Below are 26,927 nucleotides of genomic sequence, written 5' to 3'. Positions count from 1 at the left end.
GAGGAGAAACTATTGTTTTTATAATATCAACTATAAAAATAAAGCTTGACTAAATCTTGAATGATGGGTCCATGTAAGTGATAAAATTATCAGAATCTTAGAGGCAAAGAGAAGATTTTCATATTTAGCAGAAGAGGACATACATGGGTTTCAAAAGTTTGAGAACTATGGCCTGAAGTGCTTTCCCAAAACTACCCTTTTGTCACTTTAAAAAATTTGTCAAGGGTCTTAAAATTATGCAACTGTTTTAGCAAATAATTCTCAGTAAATTAGCAAAATGGCTATTGACTTATGTACAGATAGATATATTTATCTCAGATTTATTCGTAGTTGCAAAAATTCAGGAGAAAATCTATGTTCACAAAAGGGAAGTAAATAAATTATAGATATATAGATATATCCCCAAAAATTCTATCCAGCAATTAAAAGTCATATTTTGGAAAAAATATTTAATGCCATAGTAAAATGCTCAGGATGAAAATAAAGTGGTAATGATTCAGTATTAAAAGGAAAAAGATGCGTTTATAACATGGAAAAAACTTGGAATCAGTGCAACTTTGGAGAGCAATTTGGCAGTATCTGAAAATTTGAGAATGTGCAGACCCCACAACCTCACATTAATATGATAAATATACCAATAGATGAGTAGTTCTATAATCATATGATACAATACCATTCAGATGTTAAAAATTAACAAATTTGATCTATATATCTGCAACAGAGATAGATCTATGTCTCTCAACTGAGATAGCTCTCAAACAGTGTTGGATTTTAAAAAGCAAGTTGCAGAATGATATATATGTGTAATAGTGTTTATATAAAAATTTTAAAATGCATATAGCAATACCAGATATTGTTTACGTATACACATAGGGAATATACCTATAAATGCATAGCCTGGAAGAATGAAGACCAGATTCATAATGGTGGTTGCCTTTAAGGTGAAGAGAAGGAAATAGGACTAAAGGAAGATGGGGTAGAGGAGGGAGGTAGTATTTAACTCTATCTGTAATAGTGCTTTATTTTTTTTTTTAAGATTTTATTTGTTTATTCATGAGAGACAGAGAGAGAGAGAGAGAGGCAGAGGGAGAAGCAGGCTCCCAAGGAGCAGGAAGCCCGATGCGGGACTCGATCCCAGGACCCTGAGATCATGACCTGAGCCGAAGGCAGACGCCCAACCATCTGAGCCACCCAGGCGCCCCAATAGTGCTTTATTTTTAAAAATAAGCAAAACTGATAAAATGCTTACATTGTGAATTTGGAGTGGTGGTTTATTGTTTGTTATTATAAATTCTTTTTTAAAGTGTGCTTTTAAAATTTTCTAAAAACAATGATTGAAAGAAAGTATGTTCAGGTTTGCAGTGGTTATTATTCAACAGTGAGATTACAGTTCAATTTTAATTTCACCTTCAAACATCTCTGAATTTTCCAAATTCACAAAATGAATGTTGAGAAAATCAGGGCCACTTGCAGATAAATAAATGAGAACTGTGTAGTTACTGGACCTTGCTCTGTGAGGAGTCCCTAAAGCCCTTGCAATTGAGCTACTTCTAAAAGGCTGAATGAAGTATCAGCAAAAAAAGGATGACCCTCCCAGGGCCAAAAGGGAGTAGAGGGCTGGCTGCCTACATAGTGTGGAGATATAAAACTGCCATGTCCTGGGAAGGAGGCAGGGGCAATAGTCTAAGCCAGTGGGTCTCAAACTTGAGCATGCATCAGAATCACCTGGAGGGTTTCTTAAAGAACAGAGTGACCCCTAGAGTTTCTAATTCATTAAGTCTGGGGCCAGGCCTGTGCATTTGTATTTCTGACAAGTTCCTGGGCATTATTGACAATAATGATGTTTGTCCCAGGACCATGCTTTGAGAACTGCTGGTCTAAGCAAAACCCAGCCATCAGATATTTGTATTTTTCATTACTGAAATATGAGAGAAACATATTTGGCAGGAATCAATCCAATGTTATTATCTGGCAGATCCACAAATTACTTAATGGAGCGAGCCAGCCTGTCTCAGGGAAGTTGGAGTCACATGCAAGAGCAGGCAAACAAACAGAAAAAAAAAAAAAGAAGGAAGGAAAGGAAAGGAAAAAAGAAAGAAAAAAGAAAATAGGCATCAAATGGTCAGAAAGCTCAAAAGTAGGGAGAATGAGAGCTGGTCCAATCTAATGATCACAGGCCACTGAAGGCATTTTATTGGGAAAAGCACAGTAATAAAATGAGCATGAAAAAGGACTGTTTAAAAAAAAACAGGTTCAATAATCTGGGTCTGTTACTATTTGACAAAACTGGGAGTCCAGGATGGTATGAAATTCATGTCTCTTTTCCATCTTTCATTAGCACTGGGAACTCCACTGGGCAGGACTGACCCTTCTTGCTCTCTCCATCCTTTCTTATCCTTCCTCCCTCTTTTTTTTATATTCTTCCACACGGAACAGCCCTTTAATGCCAAACATTACACTGGGCTATGGATAAAGAGGTGCCTCCTTCTTTGTACTCCAGCCACAGCATAGTACCCTGTACCTAGTAGCTGCTGACTGTCAAATAAAACATGAATAAACGCATACATGATCAGCAGGGGTCATGGTTAAAATGCAGTGAATGGGAGACAAATGGGTCATTTCTGTGAGAAGCATAGACACAATGGAGTGGCCCCAACAATGTTAAGTTAGCAGCTTGAGGCAGCATTGGGAATGATACTCCTGGGCACTTTTCTTTATACCCCACATTTTTCCCAATAAATTTTTGCTATTTTTCCCATTGCTTGTGGATGTTTACAACACCCATGCACAAGGTTTGTACTTTCAGCTAAATGACCTTTATCTGTCTCAGAGTCCAGGCTGCAAATAGAGCATATGCCCGAATACATGATGCCTTTTAATATAAGGCATTCTCCTGTTTTCTCAATAAAGACAGCCCCAAAAATGTTTGGGGCTAACTTAAATTGTAGGCTTTTAGGAATGTAGATAAAGTAGTTATGTGTCTATTTACACTGTTTAATGAGTTAAGTTATGCATACATATTTTAAACAAGTAAAATATAAATCTTTTTTTAACTTTTGAAACGATTTTAATATTTTCATATGAATTTTAAGTCCTTTAACACAGTCTTCCAGAGCATATCATCTTCACCTTTAGTTAAGTTGTTTGAGTATAGCATTTTTGAATCTGTGGATAATGCTGTCACTGGACATTTTTATCCCAAGCCACATGTCCCACTCATTTAACACTAGAATGATTTTTTTATTCATCCTTTAGTATAGTTTCATGAGTCCCACAATGTAATTACACACTACATATTAAATTGATTATAGAAAGGCTTGTATACCACCAGAAATAAGGCTAGCAACTGTTACATCACATTCTCCATTAGGATTAAGTACTAAATCTTTTAAAAATTTTATTTGTTATCTTTTTTTACTTAACGATTCCATTAAGATGACCTCTTTCAATCAGTAGCACTGATTGCTGTTGTCTCAAGCCAGTATATTTTCCCCAAGCAGCACCTTGTGACTTAATAAAGGAATTAAGAGAGTACCCCATAATAGACAGGAATTTGTAAATCTTATCTATAAAGCAACTCCCACTCTTATATTCAAGAACAGTGGGGGAAAATCTCTTATACTTAGAAATGTACTGTATATTTTCTTTTAATTTTTTCTTAAAAAAAAAAACACCTTTTCTTCTTTTTTTTTTTATTTTAAAGATTTTTATTTATTTATTTGAGACAGAGAGAATGAGAGACAGAGAGCATGAGAGGGAGGAGGGTCAGAGGGAGAAGCAGACTCCCCGCCGAGCAGGGAGCCCGATGCGGGACTCGATCCCGGGACTCCAGGATCATGACCTGAGCCGAAGGCAGTCGCTTAACCAACTGAGCCACCCAGGCACCCACACCTTTTCTTCTTTAGGCCAATATGATGATTAGAGAAGAAAAGTAAATCATAAGGGTATATACAATTAAAGACTGATAAAATGTAACTGGATTAGTATAAAACTTTCCAGTTGTCAGAACATAAGAGGTGATAGATGCATTTTTATTGTGAGTAAGAAGGAGGTTGTGTGTGTGTGTGTGTGTGTGTGTGAAATGCCACGATTATGTCTATCTCTAATAATTAGAAAGTTACACGTGGTGAAGAGCAAGCAAATTGGTTAACTGGAGTAAGTGGATCAAGTTGGAAGAAGAAAACAAGACAAATTTGACGTGTGATTTTGATGGCAGAGAACATCAAAGTGGTTTGGTGCACTTAGCAGTTTATTCTATTTTTAAATGTGTGCAGCTTCCCAGTTTTCAATATTAAATATAAAGTTTACACATTTATATATGTTTCAGGCTACATTATTGGAATTTTGAAGACATGAAAACATCAGATGAACCAACCTACAACATCTTGGATTCAGATTGGAAGATGAAGAGAAAATTTAAAGAATGTGGCCTCTAAAGGCGGGTAGTACCTGGAAATATTAACCGACTCACACTGTAAAAATGAGACCATTCTCTAGACCATAGAGGTTATTTTAGTCTGACATCAAGGTTCAAGACAAAATGTTGAACTAAAAACTTTACACTCCTCCCCTCCCCCAATTCAGGCAGGTACCAGCATTGGTGAATATGATTTTCCTTAGTCAGAGGCACTCATTTTTACCCATGTAGACCATCCTTAGGAATTAAATACTGTTTATTTAATGTAGATTATAATGGGAAACTGATTTTTTCCACAATGGCAGATTTCAAGGACTTGGTTCCAAACTGAGCCGAAGCTTCCCAATGCATTTTGTACAGTCTGGGAAAAACTGTGCTGCATTGGCCATTTTTGAAGGCCATCATGCCCTGTAATATAAGGATATCATCTTATTGCTGATATCTTTGGAGAGTCCCAAGCAGACACAGAAAATGAATGGAGGCAAGGACTGTGACGGAGGGGACAAAGATGGAGGTCTTCCAGCTATACAAGTTCCTGTGGGTTGGCAGCGTCGTGTGGATCAAAATGGAGTGCTTTATGTCAGGTGAGCCACCTTATTACCTTTGTCACCTCCACGTGTGCAATCCCGTAATTAAGGAGGTAGAGTCTCTTCCTTTGAGGGAGCAACATACCATCACTGACAGCATTTCACATAAATTTGAGTAAATGACCTTCGTGCTAGAAATATTCGAGTGTTTCATTCTGTACTGTTTTGCAATGTAAATTGCCTTAGGTTACAAGAGAGATTTTTTATGCATTACTTGTGTTTATATAAGATGTCATTCCGCTTATCTCTGTAACAAGGATAAAGAAAAATATGAAGATTTCTAAAAGAAACATATAAGCATCATTACCACATTCACAGGAGAATGTAAAATACTGGAAAGAGACCTGATATCTCTTGACAATATTATCCTGTCCTTCTAGTGCTTCATATGGTTTTTCTGATGTAAGGTTGAGTGTTTTTATCTATAAGCAGTTTCAGTTATGAGTCTTCTTAATTCCTGATATTAATTAAAAATAATTTCCCTATTTTTTTTCTGTGCAGTTTTTAATCTATTCCATTGCATATAATAGTAAAAAAGAAAAAGTCATGATGGAGATGGCTGTTCCTCTCACAAGTAAAAATCATACAAATAAAATGCAAATGTCTGCTCTTTTTAATTTTGGTAACATGTATCTTGTGTACAAGTTGAATGGAATAACTCAACTATTGACAAGAAGTTTCAGGGTTTTTTTTAACTGACCTATAATATTGTATTAGTTTTATTAGTACAACATAGCGATTCAGTATTTGTATACATTATGAAATGGTCATCTCAATAAGTCTCGTTACCATCTATCATCATACAAATTATTCAGTAATGACTGACTATTCCCTATGCTGTCCATTACATCCCTGTGTCTTACTTATTTTATAATTGGAAGACTGTACCTCTTATCCCCTTCATGAATTTTGTCCATCCCTCCACCCGTCTCCCCTCTATCAGCCACCAGTTTGTTTTCTATATCTATGGTCTGTTTCTATTTTGTTTGTGTATTCATTTGTTTTGTTCTTTAGGTTCCACATATAAATGAAGTTATATAGTATTTGTCTTTCTCTGTCTGACGTATTTTGCTTAGCGTACTACCCACTCCATTCATCCATGTTGTCACACATGGCCAGATCTCATACTTTTTAATCACTGAGTAATATTCCAGTGTGTTTGTTTGTGTATGCGTCTCTGTGTGTGTACCATATCTCCTTTGTGTATTCATCTATCTATGAACATCTAGGGGGCTTCCATATCTTGGCTATTGCAAATAATGCTGTGATGAACATAGAAGTGCAAATGTCTTTTTGAATGAGTGTTTTCATTGTCTTTGGTTAAATACCTAGAAGTGGAATTACTGGATCATATGGTATTTCTATTTTTAATTTTTTGAGGAAGCTCCATACTGTTTTCCAAACTTGCTGCTCCAATTTACATTCATACCAGCAGTGCAGAGGGTTCCTTTTTCTCTACATCCTGCTCGTTATTTCTTATCTTTTTAATGACAGCCACTTTGACACCTGTGAGGAGATATCTCGTTGTGGCTTAGATTTGCATTTCCCTGATAGATAGTGATGTTGAGCATTTTTTCATGTGCCTGTTGGCCATCTCTATGTCTTCTTTGGAAAAATGTCCATTCAGGTCATCTGTACATTTTTTAAATCTGATTGTTTGGTTTTTTTGATATTAAGTTGTATGAGTTCTTTATATATTTTGGATGTTAACCCCTTATTGGATATTTGTCTTTTTGTTTGTTGATGATTTATTTCAGTGTGTAAAAAGCTTTTTAGTTTGATATAGTCCCTTTGTTTATTTTTATTTTTGCTGTCCTTGCCTGATATGGCAGATCCAAAAAAATATTGCTAAGACTGATGTTGAAGAGCTTACTGCTTATGTTTTCTTTTAAGAGTTTTATGGTTTCAGATCTTACATTCAAGTCTTCAATTTTGAACTTATTTTTTCTGTGTGGTGCAAGAAAGTGGTCCAGTTTCACTGTTTTGCATGTAGCTGTCCAGTTTTCCTAGCAACACTTATTAAAGAGATTGTCTTTTCCCCCATTGTAGGCTCTTGCCTCCTTTGTTGTAGATTAATTGACCATATAACCATAGGTTTATTCTGGGCTCTCTATTCTGTTCCACTGACCTGTGTATCTGTTTTTATGCTAGTACCATATTGTTTTGATTACAATAGCTTTGTAGTATAGTTTGAAATGGGGATTGTGATTAACTCCAGCTTTGTTCTTTCTCAAGATTGACTTGGCTATTCAGAGTCTTTTCTCCTTTTTCATTTGTTATTTTGTTCATTTGGGTCCTCTCTTTTTTTTCTTGATGAGTCTAGCTAAATGTCTTCAATTTTGTTTATCTTTTCAAAGAAGCAGCTCTTAGTTTCATCGATCTTTTCTATTTTTTTTTATTTTTAGTCTCTATTTCATTTATTTCCATTCTAATGTTTATTTCCTTTTTCTACTAACTTTGGGTTTTATTTGTTCTTTTCCTAGTTCCTTTAGGTGTAGGATTAAATTATTTATTTGAGATTTTCTTGTTTCTTGAAGCAGGCCTGTGTCACTATAAACGTCCCTCCTAACACTGCTTTTGCTGCATCCCATAGATTTTAGAATGTTGTGTTTATTTGTCTCAAAATATTTTTTTATTTCTTCTTTGATTTCTTCATTGACCAATAGTTGTTCAGTAGCATGATGTTTAGTCTCCATGTGTTTGTGTTTTTTCAATTTGTCATCTTGTAATTGATTTTACATTTATTTTATACTGTTGTGGTTGGAAAAGATGGTTTATATGATTTCAATCTCTTAAATTTACTTATTCTGCACCCTGACATCATGCTCCATTTGCACTTGAGATGGAATGTTCTATACATATCTAATAAGTCCATCTGGTCTAGTGGGTCATTTAAGGCCAATATTCCTTATTGATGTTCTGTCTGGATGATCTATCCATTGATGTAAGTGGGGTGTTAAAACCCCCTAATATTATAGTATTGCTGTCAGTTTCTCCCTTTGTGTCTCTTAATGTTTGCTTTATATATTTGGGTGCTACTATGTTGGGTACATAAATATTTGCAAATGTTATATCTTCTTGTTGAATTGATCCCTTTATCATTTTGTGATTTCTTTTTTTTATTTCTTGTTACAGTCTTCGTTATAAAGTCTATTTCTGATATAAGTATTTCTACCCCAGCTTTGATTTTGTTTCCGTTTGCATAGAGTATCTTTTTTCATTTCCTTAATTTCAGTCTGTGTGTGTGTCCTTAGATCTGAAGTAAGTCTCTTATAGGCAGCATACATATGGGTCTTGTTTCTGTTTTTGTTTTTGTTTTTTTAATCCATTCAGCCACTCTGTGTCTTTTGATTGGAACATTTAGTCCATTTATACTTAAAGTAATTATTGATAAGTGTGTACTTATTGCCATTTTGTTGTTTTCTGGTTGTTTTTGTAGTTCTTCTCTGTTCCTTTCTTCTCTTGCTCTCTTCCTTTGTGATTTTATGATGTTCTTTAGTTTTATGTTTGGATTCCTTTCCCTTTATTTTTTGTGTATCTATTTTAGTTTTTAGTTTTTGGTTACCATGAGGTTCATATATAACAACTTATACATATAGCAATCTATTTTAAGTTGGTGGTTGCCTAAGTTTGAAAGCATTCTAAAAGCACTACATTTTTGCTTTCCCTCTACCCACATTTTATGTTTTTGATGTTATGTTTTACATCTTTTTATTTTGTGTATCTTTTAGTTATTGCAGATATCATTGATTTTACTACTTTTGTCTTTTAACCTTCATACTAGCATTATAAGTGGTTGATCACTACCTTTCCTGTATATTTGCCTTTACCAGTGAGATTTTTTTTTCTTTCATATATTTTCTTATTTCTAGTCATGGCCTTTTCTTTTCAACTTAAAGTAGTCCCTTTAATATTTCTTATAAAGCCAATTTAGTTATGATGAACTCCTTTAGCTTTTGCTTGTCTGGGAAACTATTTATCGCTCCTTCAATTCTGATTGATAACTTTGCCTGGTAAAGTATCCTTGGTTGTAAGCTTTTTCTTTTCATCACTTTGAATTTATCATGCCACTCTCTTCTGGCTGACAAAGTTTCTGCTGAAAAATCAGCTGATAGTCTTATGGGCATTCCCTAATAAGTAACTAATTTTTTTCTTTTTTCTTTTTTTTTTTTTTTTTAAGTATTCTCTCTTTATCTTTAATTTTTGACATTTAATTGTAATGTGTCTTGGTGTAGATCTGTAGGTTCATCTTGTTTGGGACTCTCTGTGCTTCCTGAACCCGGATGTCTCTTTTCTTCCCCAGGTCAGGGACATTTTCAGCTATTATTTTTTCAAATAAGTTTCCAACACTTTCTTTCTTCTACTTATGTGACCCCTAAATATAATGTGGATGTTAGTATGCTTGATGTTGTTTCAGGGGTTTCTTAAACTGTCCTCATTTGTTTAAATTATTTTTTATCTTTTCTCATTCAATTTAGGCTATTTCCATTACCCTGTCTTCCAGATTGCTGATCCATTTTTCTGTATCATCTACTCTGCTGTTTATTCCCTCTAGTGTATTTTTCACTTCTGTTATGGTATTCTTCAGCTCTGATTGGTAGTTTCTTTTATTTTCTATCTCTTTGTTGAAGTTCTAAATGTGTTGTTCAGCCATTGTTCTCACAAGTTCAGTAAGCATGTTTATGACCATAACTGATCTCTTTAACAGATAGATTGTTTATCTCTGTTTGTTTAGTTCTTTTTTTTTTTTTTGAGGTTTTATCTTGTTCTTTTGAACATAGTCCTCTGTCTCCTCATTTTGCCTACCTCTCTGTGTTTGTTTCTATGTATTAGGCAGTTCAGCTACCACTCCGGTCTTGAAGGAGTGGCCTATATAAGATGTCCTATGGGGCCAAAAGTGCAATCCTCCCTAACCACTGGAGTCAGCTGCTACAGGGGTATCCCTTGTATGGGCATTGTGTACCCTCCTAATGTGGTGGGGCCACAATTGCTGTGGTTGTACTGCTGGGCAGGGCTGACCCGTGGCCTGGTTGGCTTGTGGCCCGGGGGTAACTGCTGCAGGCATGCTGGTGGGCAAGATTAGTGTCTTGTTGGCTGCAAGGCCTGGTGGAGGTGCAAGGTTGTGTAGAGCTCTCAGCAAGACACACCCTTGGCGTTAGTGGTCTAGTAGGAGGATTCCAAAATGGAGCCAGTGCCTGGATCAGCATGGCAGAATGAGGTAGCAGAAATGACTGTCGCCAGTGTCTTAGTCCTTGGGAAGAGGCCCTGCCGCCTCATGCCTCTCCAGCAGGCACTCCAAGTATTCTTCACTGTGGCCTATGCACTTTTCAATCTAGTGTTTTTGCTCTAGTTTCGAGTCTATGCATGAGCCCTTTAGAGCAGTTTTTTTTTTTTTCCTATAAATATGTAGTTTTTCTGGACATATTCTCTGTTGGTTTTCAAAGCCAGCTATTTTGGGGGCTTGTCCCTCCTGTGCAAGATCTAAGGGTTGGATTGCCTGATGTGGAGCTTAAATCACTTGTTTTTTAGGGAAGAGTTCCATACCTTTGAGATCCTTCCTGACTGTGGAACTTCATGCATCGGGTGTGGTTTTTTCCTTATTGAGACTGTATCTCTGCCTCTTCCACCCATCTCAGTGCTGCCCCTTGTTGTGGAGGCTCTCTGTTCATCTAGTTTTAGGTCTTTAAGGGGCAATATTCCATATGTAGTTGTAGATTTATTATGTCCATGGGAGGAGTTGAGCTCAGGATTTTCCTACACTATTCATCTTGAATGCTTAACCAAGTTTTAGTCTTCTTATTAAACAAATGCCACCTAAGTTACTTATTTTGTAGCTTATCAGGGAGTATATGAAAGGTTATGATAACATAAATCTTTCTTTGTGATGTAATAAAAATACTATCAGAAACAGACTTAGGACTTTTTAAAAGATATAACATTGCATCATTACATTACATTACATCATTACATTTTAAAAGATATAACATTGCATCATTAATATGGTTACATTACATTACATTAATGCTATTTCTTTCAGTGTGGTTATTTGTATCCCACTTCAGTGGAATTCTCTATTTGTACAAGGATGTATTTATATAAATGAGATCTTTTCTATTGTATAAATACAAATGATTTCATACCTTAACAACTCAAAAGTCAGTTCAGATTTTATCTCAGATCTGTTTGCTTTGTGTAAGTTGTTTCTTGAGGGAAACTTAATTACCTATTGAAATTGTTTTGCACATAAGTATTTTATTTCTGTAATAGTAAAGATGTGCTCTATATTAATTGGAGTGAAGAGAAAAGAAAGCAGGGAATATGGAGCTCATCTCACAGTAGATAAGATGGACAAGGACACATAACTTTTTTGAAGTGTTCCTATTGCCAATGTTGTTTAAAAACTGCTAAAAAATACTTTGCTCTAAGTATAATATAGCAAGATATCAGTGTTACTGTTTATATTTACGGTTAGTCTAGCCTGTAAGGAGCAAATATATTATCAACTTAGAGCAAATGAGTCTAAAATCTTAATAATTTAATTTTTTTACTTCATCTCCATCCCTATAAAAGATATATCAGCTTTTCAGATTGCTGAGAACTAAGTTAAACCAAGTTAAGTCTAAGAATCTGTCATTCATCTTGTTCATTTATGATTTTCCAAGTGTAAGCAGACTTCATTATCTGTTACTGTGAGTTCTCCAAATCCAGATCTATACACTAAGAATTATTTTGGAAACAAACTTTGCTAGATAAGATTAAGCACCATCAAATAAACTAAGTCAGCATGGTTTTTATTTGTTTGTATATATAACTGGTAAAATTACTACTTAAACATATATAGGAGGCTAGCCCTCCTTCTGTAGCTCCCTTCTCAATGTGCAGTTTACTTGTAATTTTTAGGTTAGTCTCCAGCTGCTCCTGCCTGGGGGTGGCATTGAGGCTGCACATTAAATTTCCCACCTGCTTCCAATCTTTTGAGCTTTATCTGTGCCATAAGACTTGTAACTATTTTTTATATTAATTATTACTCCCAGAAGTTAATTAAAGAGCTACAACTGAAGGGAAGAACTCAACTGACTGATTGAGAGGAAATGTTTTTAAAGTATCTAGAGTAGAGTACTCTAATAGAATTTAGGAATTCTTGTCTTCAGGTTTCATTTTACAATTAAATTCCTCTAGGATTCAGTCCATATGCTTTCTTTAACTATAAAATGCTAGGCAGTTTCTTTTCACAAAATTCATGAATTCTTCATATGACAACTGATTGGTAATCTTGTTTTATAAAAATTACCAGACCTTCAAAATCATCTGGTTGCCCCTACCACTGGGGTGGAACTCAGTCTGTAACATGGGAATTATTTTTTGCATATCATCTGTAAAAAATTGTTAGTCTAAACAAAAGAATGAGTCAACAATGTTGAGGATTTTAATTGAGACTTTCTACATTCATAAGTCACTTATATGATTGTCCATAAATATGAATTGCATTTTAAAGCTGGTTTATTTATAGATCTAAAACTATTACCTCTGTTTTTGTACAGGCAGTCTGCCCCCAGTAGAGTCATGCTTTGTATACAAAATGGAGAGTATAGTTTCTGGATAAATTTAATCAGAAGGCTAAAGTGAAGGTTTCAGTAAATAGTCATAAATAAAAGATATTCTTGAATGAAAAATATATGATAATTTTCAAAGCATAATATGCATTTAAGTTGTAAAATCAGCATATTAATAGTAAAAGTCCTAAGGTGCAGATAGCCCGTTTTAAACTAACCCTCATTGTAAATAAAAATCAAAGACTTATCCTGTCATCTGAATTAGTACCTAATCTGTAAGCTTAAACTTGATTAGTATTCATGTATTATACTGACTTTTTGACCCACAGAGTAGTAACATTGAGAGAACTACCCCAATTACCAACCAGAAGACCTGCAAGGCACTTTTCTGCCATGTAAAACCCTATTTTCTTAAGGAGTTCCCCATCCTTTGTCAGTTCTGCATGGCTCCTCTTTCCTTACCAATAGGGTATGGTTCTTCAGTACAATTTGAGTTGGGCCACACTTGTTTATCTTCAAAGAAACACATGGATTGGGAAAAAAAGAGAAATCTGCTTTTACACTGGGGCAATTTGGTTCTAGACTCCAAGACTAAAGGCAAGAACGTGTTAGCTCCAACTTTTATAGACTTAGTGACTTTCTGGTTTGACTTCCAACATGTTCCTAAATTTCAGTCTTTCCTCAAACAGCTTTAAAGGTAGATCTTCTAGTTTAAAATAATAACTACTTTCATGTAGTTTTCTTGGTCCTTTCCTGCCTGCTTCTGTACTTTTTTAAGAATAACATTTTTCTCATCCCCTTAGTCCACTCTTGGTTTTCAAAATACTTTTATTTAATTTTCTATGAAAATCTCTATTTTTCTGAGAAATAGTTTGGTTAAAAGAAAGAGCGATAGTGTTAAAGGCTATAATTTAGTAGATAACATAATATTGACAAAGCAAATGTTTTTCCTTAGTAGGAAAATGTCATCTTGTGAAGGACAGTAAGACTATGAATTATGCCTTTTTTCATTTAATATGTACAGTCGGAATTATTTCCTGATGTTTTTTTAAACTATTTTTACAGTCCCAGTGGGTCTTTGTTATCTTGCTTGGAGCAGGTTAAAACATACCTGCTTACTGACGGAACATGCAAGTGTGGCTTGGAATGTCCTCTTATTCTTCCCAAGGTAACCATTTAATAATAGATCTATTGGCAGTTTTGTATTTTTTTAGGTGTTTCATATATTTGCTTTTCTCATTTGGCATTTCATTTTTATATTACTTCTCCAATCATATATGCATTTTAAAGTCTTTATCTAATTAGATATCTTTTGCTTGCGTTCTGGAATGCTTAAAATTGCAGGAAATAGTTAAGTCCCAGTCATGTTCAAAGGTGACAAACTATATTCATATTAAATATTTCATCAGAATCTTTTTAGCACCCTTTTATTTGAGCTACACCCATGCTCACTGTTTAATAGTATTTTTCCCCTACTATAACTGCTCAATCTGCAATATGATTTTTTTGCACTGGTGTTGATAAATTTGCCACAAATATTTCTAAAATCACAAAGCTGAACCCTCCGAGCCAAAAGTAAAGCTGTTTTAGTCCTTTGCTAGGTAAAAAATACAGTTATTTTAAATAATTAAATATTTTAGAATAGAATAGGAACAGGTCATTGTTCTCTGAATATTACGTGCTAATCTTAGAACTAAAGTTTAATAAATAGTTTTTCCTTTTATTTGTGTCACCTCATTCACCCCCCAAAAAGCATTTGAAACGGTCTGTAAGTGTATACACAATAAGTAATAAGATTTTTTAAAAATAGAGTAATAGACTTTTTAAATCCATGAAAAAGTAATATTAATATAATAATATACAAAGCCAAAGACAAAGTTAGCATGTAGAAATGTCAGCTCTTACGGGTTTTTAACTGTACTTCATCTGTTTTTGTACTGTTGTAACATCAGGAAGTATCTAAAATTGGAAACATTATCAGGTATTATACCTTTCCATATATTTATCTTGGTTGTCTTATTTTCATTATTTACTTTGTCACTAAAAACCAAGAGTTCAGCAGAAATATTTATTATACTATATATAAAGTTTTTTTCTTAAATTTAAAAACTTGAGACAGTTTTGCTCAAATTTATTGCTTAATCTATGCAAAACTTTTCTTATAACAAGGAGATTTTTTTTTTTTAATTTAATGTTTTTATAGACATTCTAAACAGAATTTTTTTTCCAGGTGTTTAATTTTGATCCTGGAGCTGCTGTGAAACAGAGAACTGCAGAAGATGTTAAAGCAGATGAAGATGTCACAAAGCTATGCATACATAAAAGAAAAATCATTGCAGTGGCTACACTTCACAAAAGCATGGAAGCCCCACATCCTTCTCTGGTGCTCACCAGTCCCGGGGGAGGAACAAGTATGTAATGTGGTGAAAGGTTTAGAAATTTTCCTCCCCAACTTCTCTCCTAGAGGAGTCACTGGAAATCACTTTGCTAAACATTTTCTGAGTCCCCTTATTAAATATGCAGAATGCTTTTTAAAGTTATATATGTTTTATCATTTTTTTACAAATAGTAAATTAATCTGAAAAATTCCTATGAAGTTGTCTCCCCAAATTTCCTATTTAAGTCACTGAGTTAACTGAGCAGAATAAACACCAATTAACACATACAAATGCTATGCAAGTACACAGAGCTGAGCTAACAAATGCGAAAGTACCATTGGTTTTTAGGAAATAAATGTAACCTTTCTCCGAGCTGGTTTAGATGTGTGGTATCAAGTCCTCAAACAGAACCAGCAATATTGTCCAGAGTTAGCAGTGTTAGTTGTTTTTTTTTGTTTGTTTGTTTGTTTTTAAGATTTTATGTATTTATTTGAGAGAGAGAGAGAGCAGTGAGGGGGACAGAGGGAAAAGCAGACTCCCCGCTGAGCAGGGACTAAGGCTCATTCCCAGGGTCCCGGGATCATGACCTGAGCTGAAGGAAAATGCTTAACCAACTGAGCCACACAGGTGCCCCCAGTGTTATTCTTTCAGTCACTTAATAGCTATTTCTTGAACACCTACTAAGAGAAATCACCTTATCAGAAACTTTTCATACCTCCACCACACACAGAACCACACACACGCATGCATGCTTTTATTTTTTTTTAATTTCAAAGCTGCAGAAAAATTACATGAACAGTTCACTGAGCACCCAAGTACCCTTCACTTGACAATTAACATTTTGTGTCAAAAGTTGCAAATATTATGACAATTCATCCCTAAATATTTCAGTACACATGGATGTTCACCTATATAAACCATGACCTAATTATCATATTCAAAAAATTTAACACTTATTATCTAAAATGCAGTGTATATAATTAAAAAATAGTTGTCCTAATAATTTCCAATTATTCCAGTTGTCCTAATAGTTTCTTCGATTTTTAAACCCAGGAGGCAATCAAAGACTGTACAACTGCACTAAATTGTTACACTTCTTTAACCTACACCAATTTCCCCATCTTTTATTTTTTTTATTTTTATTTTTTAAAGATTTTATTTATTTATTTGAGAGAGAGAGAGCACATGAGAGGGGGGAGGGTCAGAGGGAGAAGCAGACTCCCTGCCGAGCAGGGAGCCGGATGCGGGACTCCATCCCGGGACTCCAGTATCATGACCTGAGCCGAAGGCAGTCGCTTAACCAACTGAGCCACCCAGGCGCCCAATTTCCCCATCTTTTAAAATCTATTTTTGAAGAGTCCAGGTCAGTTTTACAAATATTCTTCAAGTTAGATTTGCCTGATTATTTCTTCATATTTTTTTTACACTCAGGTTAAACACAGTTTGATAGAATACTGCATAGGTGATGTTCTATCCTCATTAGGAGGCACATAATGTCAATTTATCCCATATTGATGACATTAAGCTTAAGTGCTTGGTTAAAGTTATGTATATCCAATTTGTCCATTGTTAAGGTAACTTTTCCCTTTATAACTAATATGTAATTTGTGGAACTATACTTTGAGACTCAGGAACTTCTTTTTGTATGAGCTAGGATGTGAACTCCCTTCAAAATATTACGATCAACTAACGGTTCAGTAATAATTCAAGATAAAATATGGCTGAGCACCAAAGCATTTGTTTATGAAGAATAAGTGATATTGTTCTGCAGAGTTCTAAAAAATAGGAACAATGGGTATAACTTGTAGTGATCAGAGAAGGCTTTATGGTAGACCGCAGATTTGAACCAGCCCTGGAAAATGGTAAGATTTAGACATATGAGGGAAATAAGAAAATTCTTATTCAGTATGAGTATAGCATAACTAAGAAATGATGTGGACACTAACCTGACTTGAGTGAATAGATTAAATTTGCGTAGGTAAGTTGGCGCCAAATCACTAACAGCTTTAGATACAAAAGGACCAGTTGTGACATCATACAGGTAATTGAAGAGTCACACTTAGAACTCATGTGAAGAGAGCAGGAAGAGACAAATTTGGCAGTTATTAGCAGAGAGCTCCTCTTCAATAACCCTCTAACCTTTGAACTTTAACAGGAATGATCAGAAAAAATTGCTCCACTAAGGTATGTAAGAAAAAAAAAATTTAGGGAATTTTTCTTTTTCTTTTAATGAGCTACATTTTTTTAAATTAAAAGATATTGCAACAATTTAAAGACACATTTAATAGTAATAAATTATTTGAAATTTACCATTATCTTGCCACCTTGATATAACTACGTTTTCATTTTGCATATTACCTTGCATGTATCTGCTGTCATTCTCATATCACATTGTATCAATTTTACTTACCTCTTTCTGCAAAGTCTGCCTTGTCACTTTTTTAATGACCCTAACAGAATCTTGATCTAGGTCCTTTGTTGTACTCTATACGTACAAGTTTCATTATTGAAATTACAGGTAAATCTTTAACCAGTATAGGTATAAGAGGTATATCTCCATCCCCTTTTAAAATGATATGCTTTATTGGATTAATTGCTACCCTTTTACTAGCTTCAGACATAGCATTTATTTTAATTTCCTAATATTAAACTATATTATAGGGTTGGGATTTAAATAAAAGTTAAGGAGACTCAGGTTGTAGCTTTCATCCCTCTTTATTTACATACATGCGGGTATATTTAGTTTCTGTCTATTCTTTTGAAAGGTCTACTTGAGTATACATGAAAGCACTTGATGAGTGCCCAGCATTTACATTTGCCAACTCTTGTAATAATTTAGTTCCTAAATGTAACACAATGTCGGCATGACTTTTGTTTGTTTATTCAGTATTCCTGTCATTTTAAAGATGGTAACAATTTTTCCCCGTGTATGGAAGAAATCCTTTCCAAATCACAGCTGTTTTCTAAATTCTGTTGAATATAAGAATGCCAGTGTCTGTATTTTTAAGCATTGAACTGTACATAATTATATAAATAACCAAAAAAAAAAAAAAAACACAACTCCATGGTTTTGTTACTAATAAGGGCACAGTTCATCATGTAATAATGCTAATGATTATGTGTTCTGTGCTCTCACTAGATGCTAGGTGCAATGCCCCAAATATTAAAATTCTGTCTTTAATAAGAAAATAAGTTCATTTGGGTTTATCTTCTGCAATTCTCTTGTATCATTGGTTCTCAACTTTTCATATATTATGTGCAGAAACCACTCTATCAAATAATCTCTACCATACCAGAAACAGAAAGCCCACTTTTCCAAGAAAAATATATGTTCACTTCGTTCTTTTATTTCTTTAATGCAGCCTACCTAGACTTCTATTTATCTCAGGTTGAGAACTACCGTCTTAGAAATTGTTATAATTTTACCTGTATACTATCTAGCAGGTAGGAGAAGTATATTTACCTTAAGTGTGCGATTATCCATTTAAGTAAATATACCTCTGATTGCAAGTGAACCCAAGTATACTTGCTAATATATTGCCAGTGGGCAATATATAGTATAAATGGTACCACTTTCCTCACCTGTGCCTGTAACAGACTCATTGGCATTTTCTCACAGAGCCCAGCCAGGGTGCGACATCCTTTCAACGTAGCTCTCTAAGCAGCCACCACCAGTTGATGGGAATTGGCATATGAAGCTGATTTTATTTGCCATCTCTGTTTTAGAAGGCACAACTTTATAAATTGTTAAACATCCTCAGGGGCTAAAAAACTTAAACCTAAAATTCTGACATGATAGAATGAAAATTCTGTATGATGAGCCAGCTTGCTTTTGTTGCCTGTATTCTGTCTGATCTCCAAAAGAACTGAAGGGATTCCAAAAAGCCAGGGAGGGAGCAATGCTTGCTATAAAAAGAGAATACTCAATTGGAACCCAGTACTGAAGATTTTAGCCTTCTGAGTAAATTTTGCATAGGAATTCTATCCTAATAAAAGAGTCACAATCTTTTACCTAAGTTGGTTGAACAAGGCTGTTTTTACAATAATGGCTGATCAAGGGCAAAGAGATTGCAATGTTACACTGTTACAGACTTGATGAAGCTAAGCATGATTGTGATATCACAGCACTTACTATTGTTATCACTCCCATTTTAAAAGAATCAAAATCCCATTCGCTTAATTCACTAGAGTGAAGGCTCTTTTGCTCTCCCAGTGAGAATGTTGAGATAAGGAAGAGTTTTCGTTCCTGTCCTGAGGAAGTTTCAGTAAGGTAACAGAAACATTTATAGGGTAACAAATTTTCTGGTGAATATAGCAATGCAATACACAACTAATAAATCATCGAACATTACACCAAAAACCAATGATGTGCTGTATGTTGGCTTATTGAATTTAAATTTTAAAAAATAGCAATGCATTATAATTGCATATAAATTGCATTTATAAGAAAATATGCCATATAGATTATAATTTGCTATTGTAACCCTGTTCTTAAAAAATTCAAATCTGACAAGATAGTAACATCACCATTTCCATAGAGGCTGTCAATCTTGATTTTTCATATTATAAGTACTGTTCGAATGGCTAATGTGAGTATATACTGATTCAGCTCCCCATCCTTCCTCAACCCATAAGAAGTAAACAAGCATAATGAGCAGTTATTGAGAACTTTTGGTCAACTGAGGGAGAATAATGTGTATTTTTTCCATCGAAGTTTACTGTAGAGTACAGAACTTTTTTTTTAATTGCATAGAGTCACAGCTTCTTTTTGCAAACTCCTATTTCCAGATGCCTTCCCTTCCTCAGTTCTTCCTTTCCTTCCCTCCCCCCCATGCCAACACAAAAGAATTGAGAGTACTAACAGAATTTTTGTTTGTCTTTCACATCAGATGCAACTCCAGTAGTACCTTCACGGGCAGCAACTCCAAGATCCGTAAGAAATAAGTCGCATGAAGGAATTACAAATTCTGTAATGCCTGAATGTAAGAATCCTTTCAAGTTAATGATTGGATCATCAAATGCCATGGGAAGGCTATATGTACAAGAATTGCCTGGAAGCCAGCAGCAAGAACTCCACCCTGTCTACCCCCGGCAGAGATTGGGCAGCAGTGAACACGGACAGAAATCTCCATTCCGTGGTAGCCACGGAGGCCTGCCCAGCCCAGCATCGTCAAGTTCCCAGATATACGGAGATGGCTCAATCTCTCCAAGGACTGACCCACTCGGAAGCCCAGATGTTTTCACAAGAAGTAATCCTGGTTTTCATGGAGCTCCCAATTCTAGTCCTATTCATTTGAATAGGACTCCTCTTTCTCCACCTTCAGTAATGCTACATGGTTCTCCTGTACAGTCATCCTGTGCAATGGCTGGAAGGACTAATATACCTCTTTCCCCAACCTTGACTACAAAGAGTCCAGTAATGAAAAAACCAATGTGTAATTTTTCAACTAATATGGAAATACCACGAGCAATGTTCCACCACAAACCACCCCAAGGCCCACCTCCCCCTCCTCCACCTTCTTGTGCTCTTCAGAAAAAGCCATTAACATCCGAGAAAGATCCACTTGGCATTCTTGACCCTATTCCTAGTAAACCGGTGAATCAGAACCCTGTTATCATTAATCCAACTAGTTTCCATTCAAATGTCCACTCTCAGGTACCTGTGATGAATGTAAGCATGCCTCCTGCTGTTGTTCCTTTGCCAAGTAATCTCCCTTTGCCAACCATAAAACCTGGTCATATGAATCATGGGAGTCACATACAAAGAGTTCAGCATTCAGCTTCAACCTCCCTGTCCCCTTCTCCAGTGACATCCCCAGTGCACATGATGGGGACTGGAATTGGAAGGATTGAGGCATCGCCCCAAAGATCACGCTCATCTTCCACATCATCAGATCACGGAAATTTCATGATGCCACCTCTAGGACCCCAGGCCACTTGTAGTGGTATTAAGGTTCCACCCAGGTCACCAAGGTCAACGATAGGGTCCCCAAGGCCATCAATGCCATCAAGCCCTTCTACCAAGTCCGATGGACATCATCAGTACAAGGATATCCCTAACCCATTAATTGCTGGAATGAGTAATGTACTAAGTACCCCAAGCAGTGCAGGTTTTCCTACTGCATCTGCCGGAAGTGGTTCTGTAAAGAGTCAGCCTGGTTTGCTGGGAATGCCTTTAAATCAGATCTTGAACCAGCACAATGCTGCCTCCTTTCCAGCAAGTAGTTTACTCTCAGCAGCAGCCAAAGCACAGCTAGCAAATCAAAACAAACTTGCTGGTAACAACTGCAGCAGCAGCAGCAATTCTGGAGCTGTGGCTGGCAGTAGCAACACTGAAGGACATAGCACTTTAAACACCATGTTCCCTCCTACTGCCAACATGCTTCTCCCGACAGGGGAAGGGCAAAGTGGCCGAGCAGCACTAAGAGATAAGCTGATGTCTCAGCAAAAAGACTCATTGCGGAAAAGAAAACAGCCACCTACCACAGTGTTGAGTTTGCTCAGACAGTCTCAAATGGATAGTTCTGCAGTTCCTAAGCCTGGACCCGACTTGCTGAGAAAGCAGGGTCAGGGTTCCTTTCCCATCAGTTCAATGTCTCAGTTACTACAGTCTATGAGTTGTCAAAGCTCTCACTTGAGTAGCAATAGTACCCCGGGTTGTGGGGGCTCAAATACTGCTTTGCCTTGCTCTGCTAACCAGCTGCATTTTACAGAGCCCAGTATGAACTCCAGTGCTCTTCAGAACTCACTGACACAGAACATACCTTTGAGAGGGGAAGCCGTGCACTGCCACAGTGCAAACACTAACTTTGTCCACAGTAACAGCCCAGTCCCAAACCACCATCTTGCAGGTTTAATAAATCAGATTCAGGCTAGCGGGAACTGTGGGATGCTCAGTCAGTCGGGCGTGGCTTTAGGAAACTCATTACATCCCAATCCACCTCAGTCAAGAATCTCAACGTCCTCCACTCCAGTGATACCAAACAGCATTGTTAGCAGCTATAATCAAACAAGTTCTGAAGCAGGTATGGTTTTACTAGAGAAAAGTACCCCAAGGTACTAAACTTTTCTACGTTTTTTTAAAATTTGTACCAAAATATTTATTATGATAAGAAATGATCCTTTCCCCGTTGTGAAATTGTCATCATTTCTTTAGTATTTATAACTTTATTTACAGAATGCTAGGGATTTGTCTATTAGAAAAAAAGAACAACCAAGGGGATTCCGTGTGTTTCCGTTATTTGTTGTCAATCTGTGTCATTTTGAATTTTGTTTGACTTTCAGTTGGTTATATAACCATTGGACTCTAAACTGCAAAAGAAGCCATAGAAGGCAGGGTTTCCCGGTTCGTGAGACATGTACTTACTTGGTCTATGCCAACATAAAAGCCGTTTCCCCTAGCTTTTGTTTGTATTCAGGTAAATGACGCTCATCTTGGAAAACCCAAAAAAGAAAAAATAAATGGATTTTTTTTTGTTCTTGCTGCTGACCAGAAATAGGTGAATGGATAGGAAAAGGTAACTAGAAGTTGTATGAAGTAGAAAGCTGCCTTCTAATGTGTTCTCTTAACCTAGTTTGCTATCCTTTATTATTATTTGTTTGAGAAAATTCAAAAATGGATATTGGCTCCTCCCTTTTAAAAAAAGGTAATAATTTAAGTTTTCTAATAAAAAAAGGCTTGAAAACCTGATTTCCAGAATTTTTGATCTTGAAATTGTTTTACAATTTTCTTGTAGAAGTTAACCATTATTTTTACCATTGACATTAAGGTTTTGAACCCAAATTTAATTATATCTCTTCGTCCACTATAATGAAGGAGACAAATTTATTTAAAAGTAGACACATTAGAAAGAACTGTGTTTTGTGCAATAGAGTCATCAAAAATTGTTAGAAAAATCAGGAAAGAAGCACTAAAGAGGTAAATTCATTGAGACATCAGATAATCTGACCGTGAAAATACCCAGAACCCAGCACTAATGATTTGAGAGGTTTGTAGGAAATGACAGGGAGGAAACAAAAGGTAATTGTAGAGACAGTATTACTCAGATACGAAAACAGTGGGCTCTGCAGACCAGATTGCTACTGGAGATGAGAAAACTGCTAGGCTTTTACTAATAAGCTACTGTGTAGGTATGTGTAGACTGTAATATACCATCGTGCTGCAAAAGCATTAGAACCAACATGTCTGTGTTGCTGATAGTAAAATCCAGTGTATTCCTTCCTGGTGTCACTACTTAACACCTGCCCTCCTCCACAACTTGTGTTATGTTCTATGTCTGGATGTCAGTGTTTAATGAAGAACTACTCATTGACCCTCTTTTGTGAAAAAGAATATACAATGGAGAAGATAATCGAAATGATTAGTGCCTTCTTGATATTCTTAACCTAAAGAATCTCATGAACCTATTTTGTATGTGTTTAACGGGATCCTTCTTCCAAAGGGGCTTCCAACTTTTCAATGACTCATATTCCTTTTTGAATAATTCTACACGAGTGAAAATTTAATCTTATGCTTTTAGCAGATTAAAGCCACATAAAATCCGTAACTATTTTAAGGTATACCGTATTTATTAAGCATGCCTTCAGTCATTTGGATGAGACATTGTTAGTCTCCTTGTATTATATATCTTTACATAATTGATACCCCTTACCTCAACTTACTTTGTTTCAGGTCTGAGTTCATATTGCAAAGTGTATATATTTTATTAATGATGTATTGCAGTTCATCCATAATGGAAAAGACCAACACTTATTTATATTTTTGTTTCTTCTGAATGTTAAGTTTATAGACTTATTTTATATAGTCTTGGACATGTATTTTCTTGTTCCATGAACCTCTGTAAAGCGTCAGATCTGGATTGACAGTGCTGGGAGTGTCAAACACACAGGTTGAAAAATTTATTAATATGAGAAAAGTGTTAGCATAGAAATAGCTAAATGGGACAAGAATAAATGTCTAGTAATGATATGGATGTGACCAATCATGTGTAAGCTAACAGAAAGCATATACTTGATGAAAATCTAGGTCAGTAAGAATTTTTAAAATATTAAACCTAATAAAATTAAATACTAATTAATGTACATAGATCTGATGTGCAGCTGGTTGTGAAAATGGGTAGATTTACTAATTAATGTATCTCTTTTGATGAGTTGAATATTGAAGAAGTCTCTAATGCCATGTTTCTTTTTGATACACAGTAAACTGTGCCAACTGAATGTACTGTCATTATAATTGCTCAGCCTAAATATTTATTTACACTGACATTTATTCATCCATCAAATAAGTACCAAGGCTAGGCATGCAGAGTGAACCAGCAGATGACAATCACAGCTATCCCTGTAAGTTCAGCTAGGTATTCCTAGCATACCAGTAAGACATCAGAAGAAAAATGCATTTTACTCTTAAAATGTTGCTTGTAGCTATCGAGTACTTATTATGTGCCAGATGATTTACCTATATTACTTCTAATTTGTGTAGTTTCCCAAAATATAAGGTATTATTGCCCCCATTTTAGAGATGAGTAACTGAGCATCAGAGAACTTAAATAACTGTCCGAGATTATGCATAACTGAATTAAGATTTGAACTCAGGTTCATCTGATCCTAAAATCCATTTTCTTCCCAGCTGTACAAGTTCTTCATCTAAAACATTTAGTAGTCAAAAATGCTGTTTTCACTTGCAAAATCTTTAAAAATGCCCAACAGGTCATGAATTAAAGCACATCAGTGAGTGTTAAAAGCCACATTTGTAAACTTTTGATGCACTTTTAGACAAAAGTCAGTTATTTTTGCCTTCTCTCTGGACTCTGATATCATAGTATATAATGATTAGGATATTTATGTCAATGCAGATGAAATGTCCAAACTTATCAAGAGAACTGCCCCTCGTTTGTGAATCACATTTGGTGACCTTTATTTTAATGAATTTGTATCACCTCACTTAATCAGATAAGAATGTGTTTCCTAGTGAGTGACGTGTCAGTAGATCTTTGAAGGAGGCAACTATGTAGATATGAGTTCTGCCCTTCCGAGCATGATCACACAGTGCAGGGGGGCGGAGAGCCCCACAGGAACATGGTCCTACTCTTCTCTATGGTAACGGAGCCTGGACAGAACTCAAGTGACCTGCTCAATCCAGTGCCTTTTCCACTCTCCTAAGCAGCTCAAAAATGTTACAGTAAGACCTTGATTAAGAGAAGAAATCACTGGCTCTGAGAACACTTAATTTGATTGGTAATTTATTTTCAGACACTTCTTTTAAAATTTTTTTCTATTATAAACAACCCAAATACTGATTTTTTTTAGGCCTATATGTGAATTCTAAAATGTATTACATCTCAAATGTGGGAATGGGAGGCAGAGGTAGTAAAAAAAAATCAGATAAAAGATATAAAATGCTTAGAAAATATTTCTAAAATTTAAGACTATACAAGACTTTATTAATTCTATTTGGTGTTTTGAAATTGCCTTCCCATGAAAGCTCTCTGAGCACTTTGCTTGTAACGTTTACAGGTTTCTATTAACTTTTTGGATATCAAATTACAAGTAAAGTTTAATATTTCCATGTAACAGATTTAGAAAATGACCAGTAGGATACTTGCTGACATTCCTCAAGTTGTAAAGCAAAGCTCTGGTGGATCTGGCAACCAAACCCCAAAGTTCCTGATTCTCAGTCCAAACATTCAAACTGCTGAATGCAGGTATGTTCTGAAATCCAACAGTAGTGTACGTTTAAAGCAACTTTCCCTTTATGAAGAGAGCCAAGTTTCAGCATTTAAGTGGTTCCAGCACGTGTCCTGTGGTGTTTGGTTTAGGGAGGAATCCAAGAGCAAGTACCCTTGCTTGGCAAATTTTATCAGGCCCGTGCCACCTGCCTGCTGGCCAGAGAACAAAACCATACGTGCCAGGAACCTCAGCCTCTGCAGAGGACCTAGTCTTGTCAGTGTCCATGTGGCTTGGGGTTTTTTACAATTTTCAAAGAAGAAAAAAGATTTAGACTACTCTGCTCACCAATTTAATAACTGAACCTTACCTTCTCCATTGTGATAATCATGAAATACAACTTTTTCACTTTAAAAGCCCTTCTATATTCTCTTATTTTTTCTAATAAAAAAATATTTAATCAACTCTTCTAAACACATGTGAATAGAATCCTCTGAAGAGGCAGAGTATGAGTTTGTACCAGAAGAGAAAATAATTCAAACCTTGATTTGCCTTAACTCTTAGAGATACATGGACTAACAAGAATGTAAATAAACCTATGAGTAAATGTATGGTCATGGATATTTATACATATTTTTTAAAAACTCTGGAAAAGAAAGAGTTTTTCTTTCAGCACAAAATACATTTGATTGAAACTCAGTACAGCCATTGATATGGTAGGTATAAGAAAATGAAATAGAGACCACAAAAGAACACCTTGGGTAAAAGACTGCAAAGTAATGAGCTTGGTTTTTTGTTCTATGTGTTTATTTATTCTCAGAACATGCCAGTAAAAAAATAAATAAATAAAGGGACATTGTCATGCCCTACATTTGAAGTTACAGGTGCAAAAAGATTGTGGGATAAAAATGCTCAAGAATGGATTGTACTATATAAGTTAGCCGTCTCGGGATACAGGAAATTTGTGTAGAAATAATTTTCTAGTCTTATAGAGACTAATGTAGAGGGAAGAAGGGCAAAGGCTCCTTTAAGGTTGTGACTGAATTAATAATAGTTGCTATTAAAAGTATTTCCACCCAAATTTTTTAAATGCTTAGATTTTATCCCTCATCTGATGCACAAGGCTTCTAGGTTCAAAGTTGCCTTCTGCTCTGTTTTTTAACCAAATACCAAAACTCTATTAAATTCTTGATTGTGTGATAAAAATCTATGTCTGTTCTTTCAGTTAAGTTTTCGCAAAATGAGCCATTTCTTCTTTGCTGTAAGATATTTTAACAACAATGTCTTGCTGTTTAAGAAGGTTTCCGATTATCAGGGTAACCACCACTTG

General features: G+C 35.5%; 1 protein-coding gene across 8 annotated transcripts in view; it reads left to right on the top strand.

The window, feature by feature from the left end:
• The window catches only part of MBD5 (methyl-CpG binding domain protein 5), a 433,945-nt gene that overhangs the window by 369,045 nt on the left and 37,973 nt on the right, over positions 1-26,927 (top strand). For 6 of the 8 annotated variants that reach the window (XM_081814476.1, XM_081814482.1, XM_081814481.1 and 3 more), the window contains 4 exons: positions 4,328-5,001; positions 13,623-13,725; positions 14,788-14,968; positions 19,825-21,960. In XM_081814476.1, coding sequence (XP_081670602.1) covers positions 4,889-5,001; positions 13,623-13,725; positions 14,788-14,968; positions 19,825-21,960 — 2,533 coding nt within the window. In that variant the 5' untranslated portion in view covers positions 4,328-4,888. The remainder of the gene's footprint in view (positions 1-4,327; positions 5,002-13,622; positions 13,726-14,787; positions 14,969-19,824; positions 21,961-26,927) is intronic. The other 2 variants (XM_081814477.1, XM_081814474.1) reach the window with 1 other exon arrangement.

Source organism: Leptonychotes weddellii, chromosome 3 (genome assembly GCF_054177405.1).
Source record: "Leptonychotes weddellii isolate Sample4059 chromosome 3, ASM5417740v2, whole genome shotgun sequence".
Classification (NCBI taxonomy): domain Eukaryota; kingdom Metazoa; phylum Chordata; class Mammalia; order Carnivora; family Phocidae; genus Leptonychotes; species Leptonychotes weddellii.
This window is presented reverse-complemented; position numbering and strand designations above follow the sequence as displayed.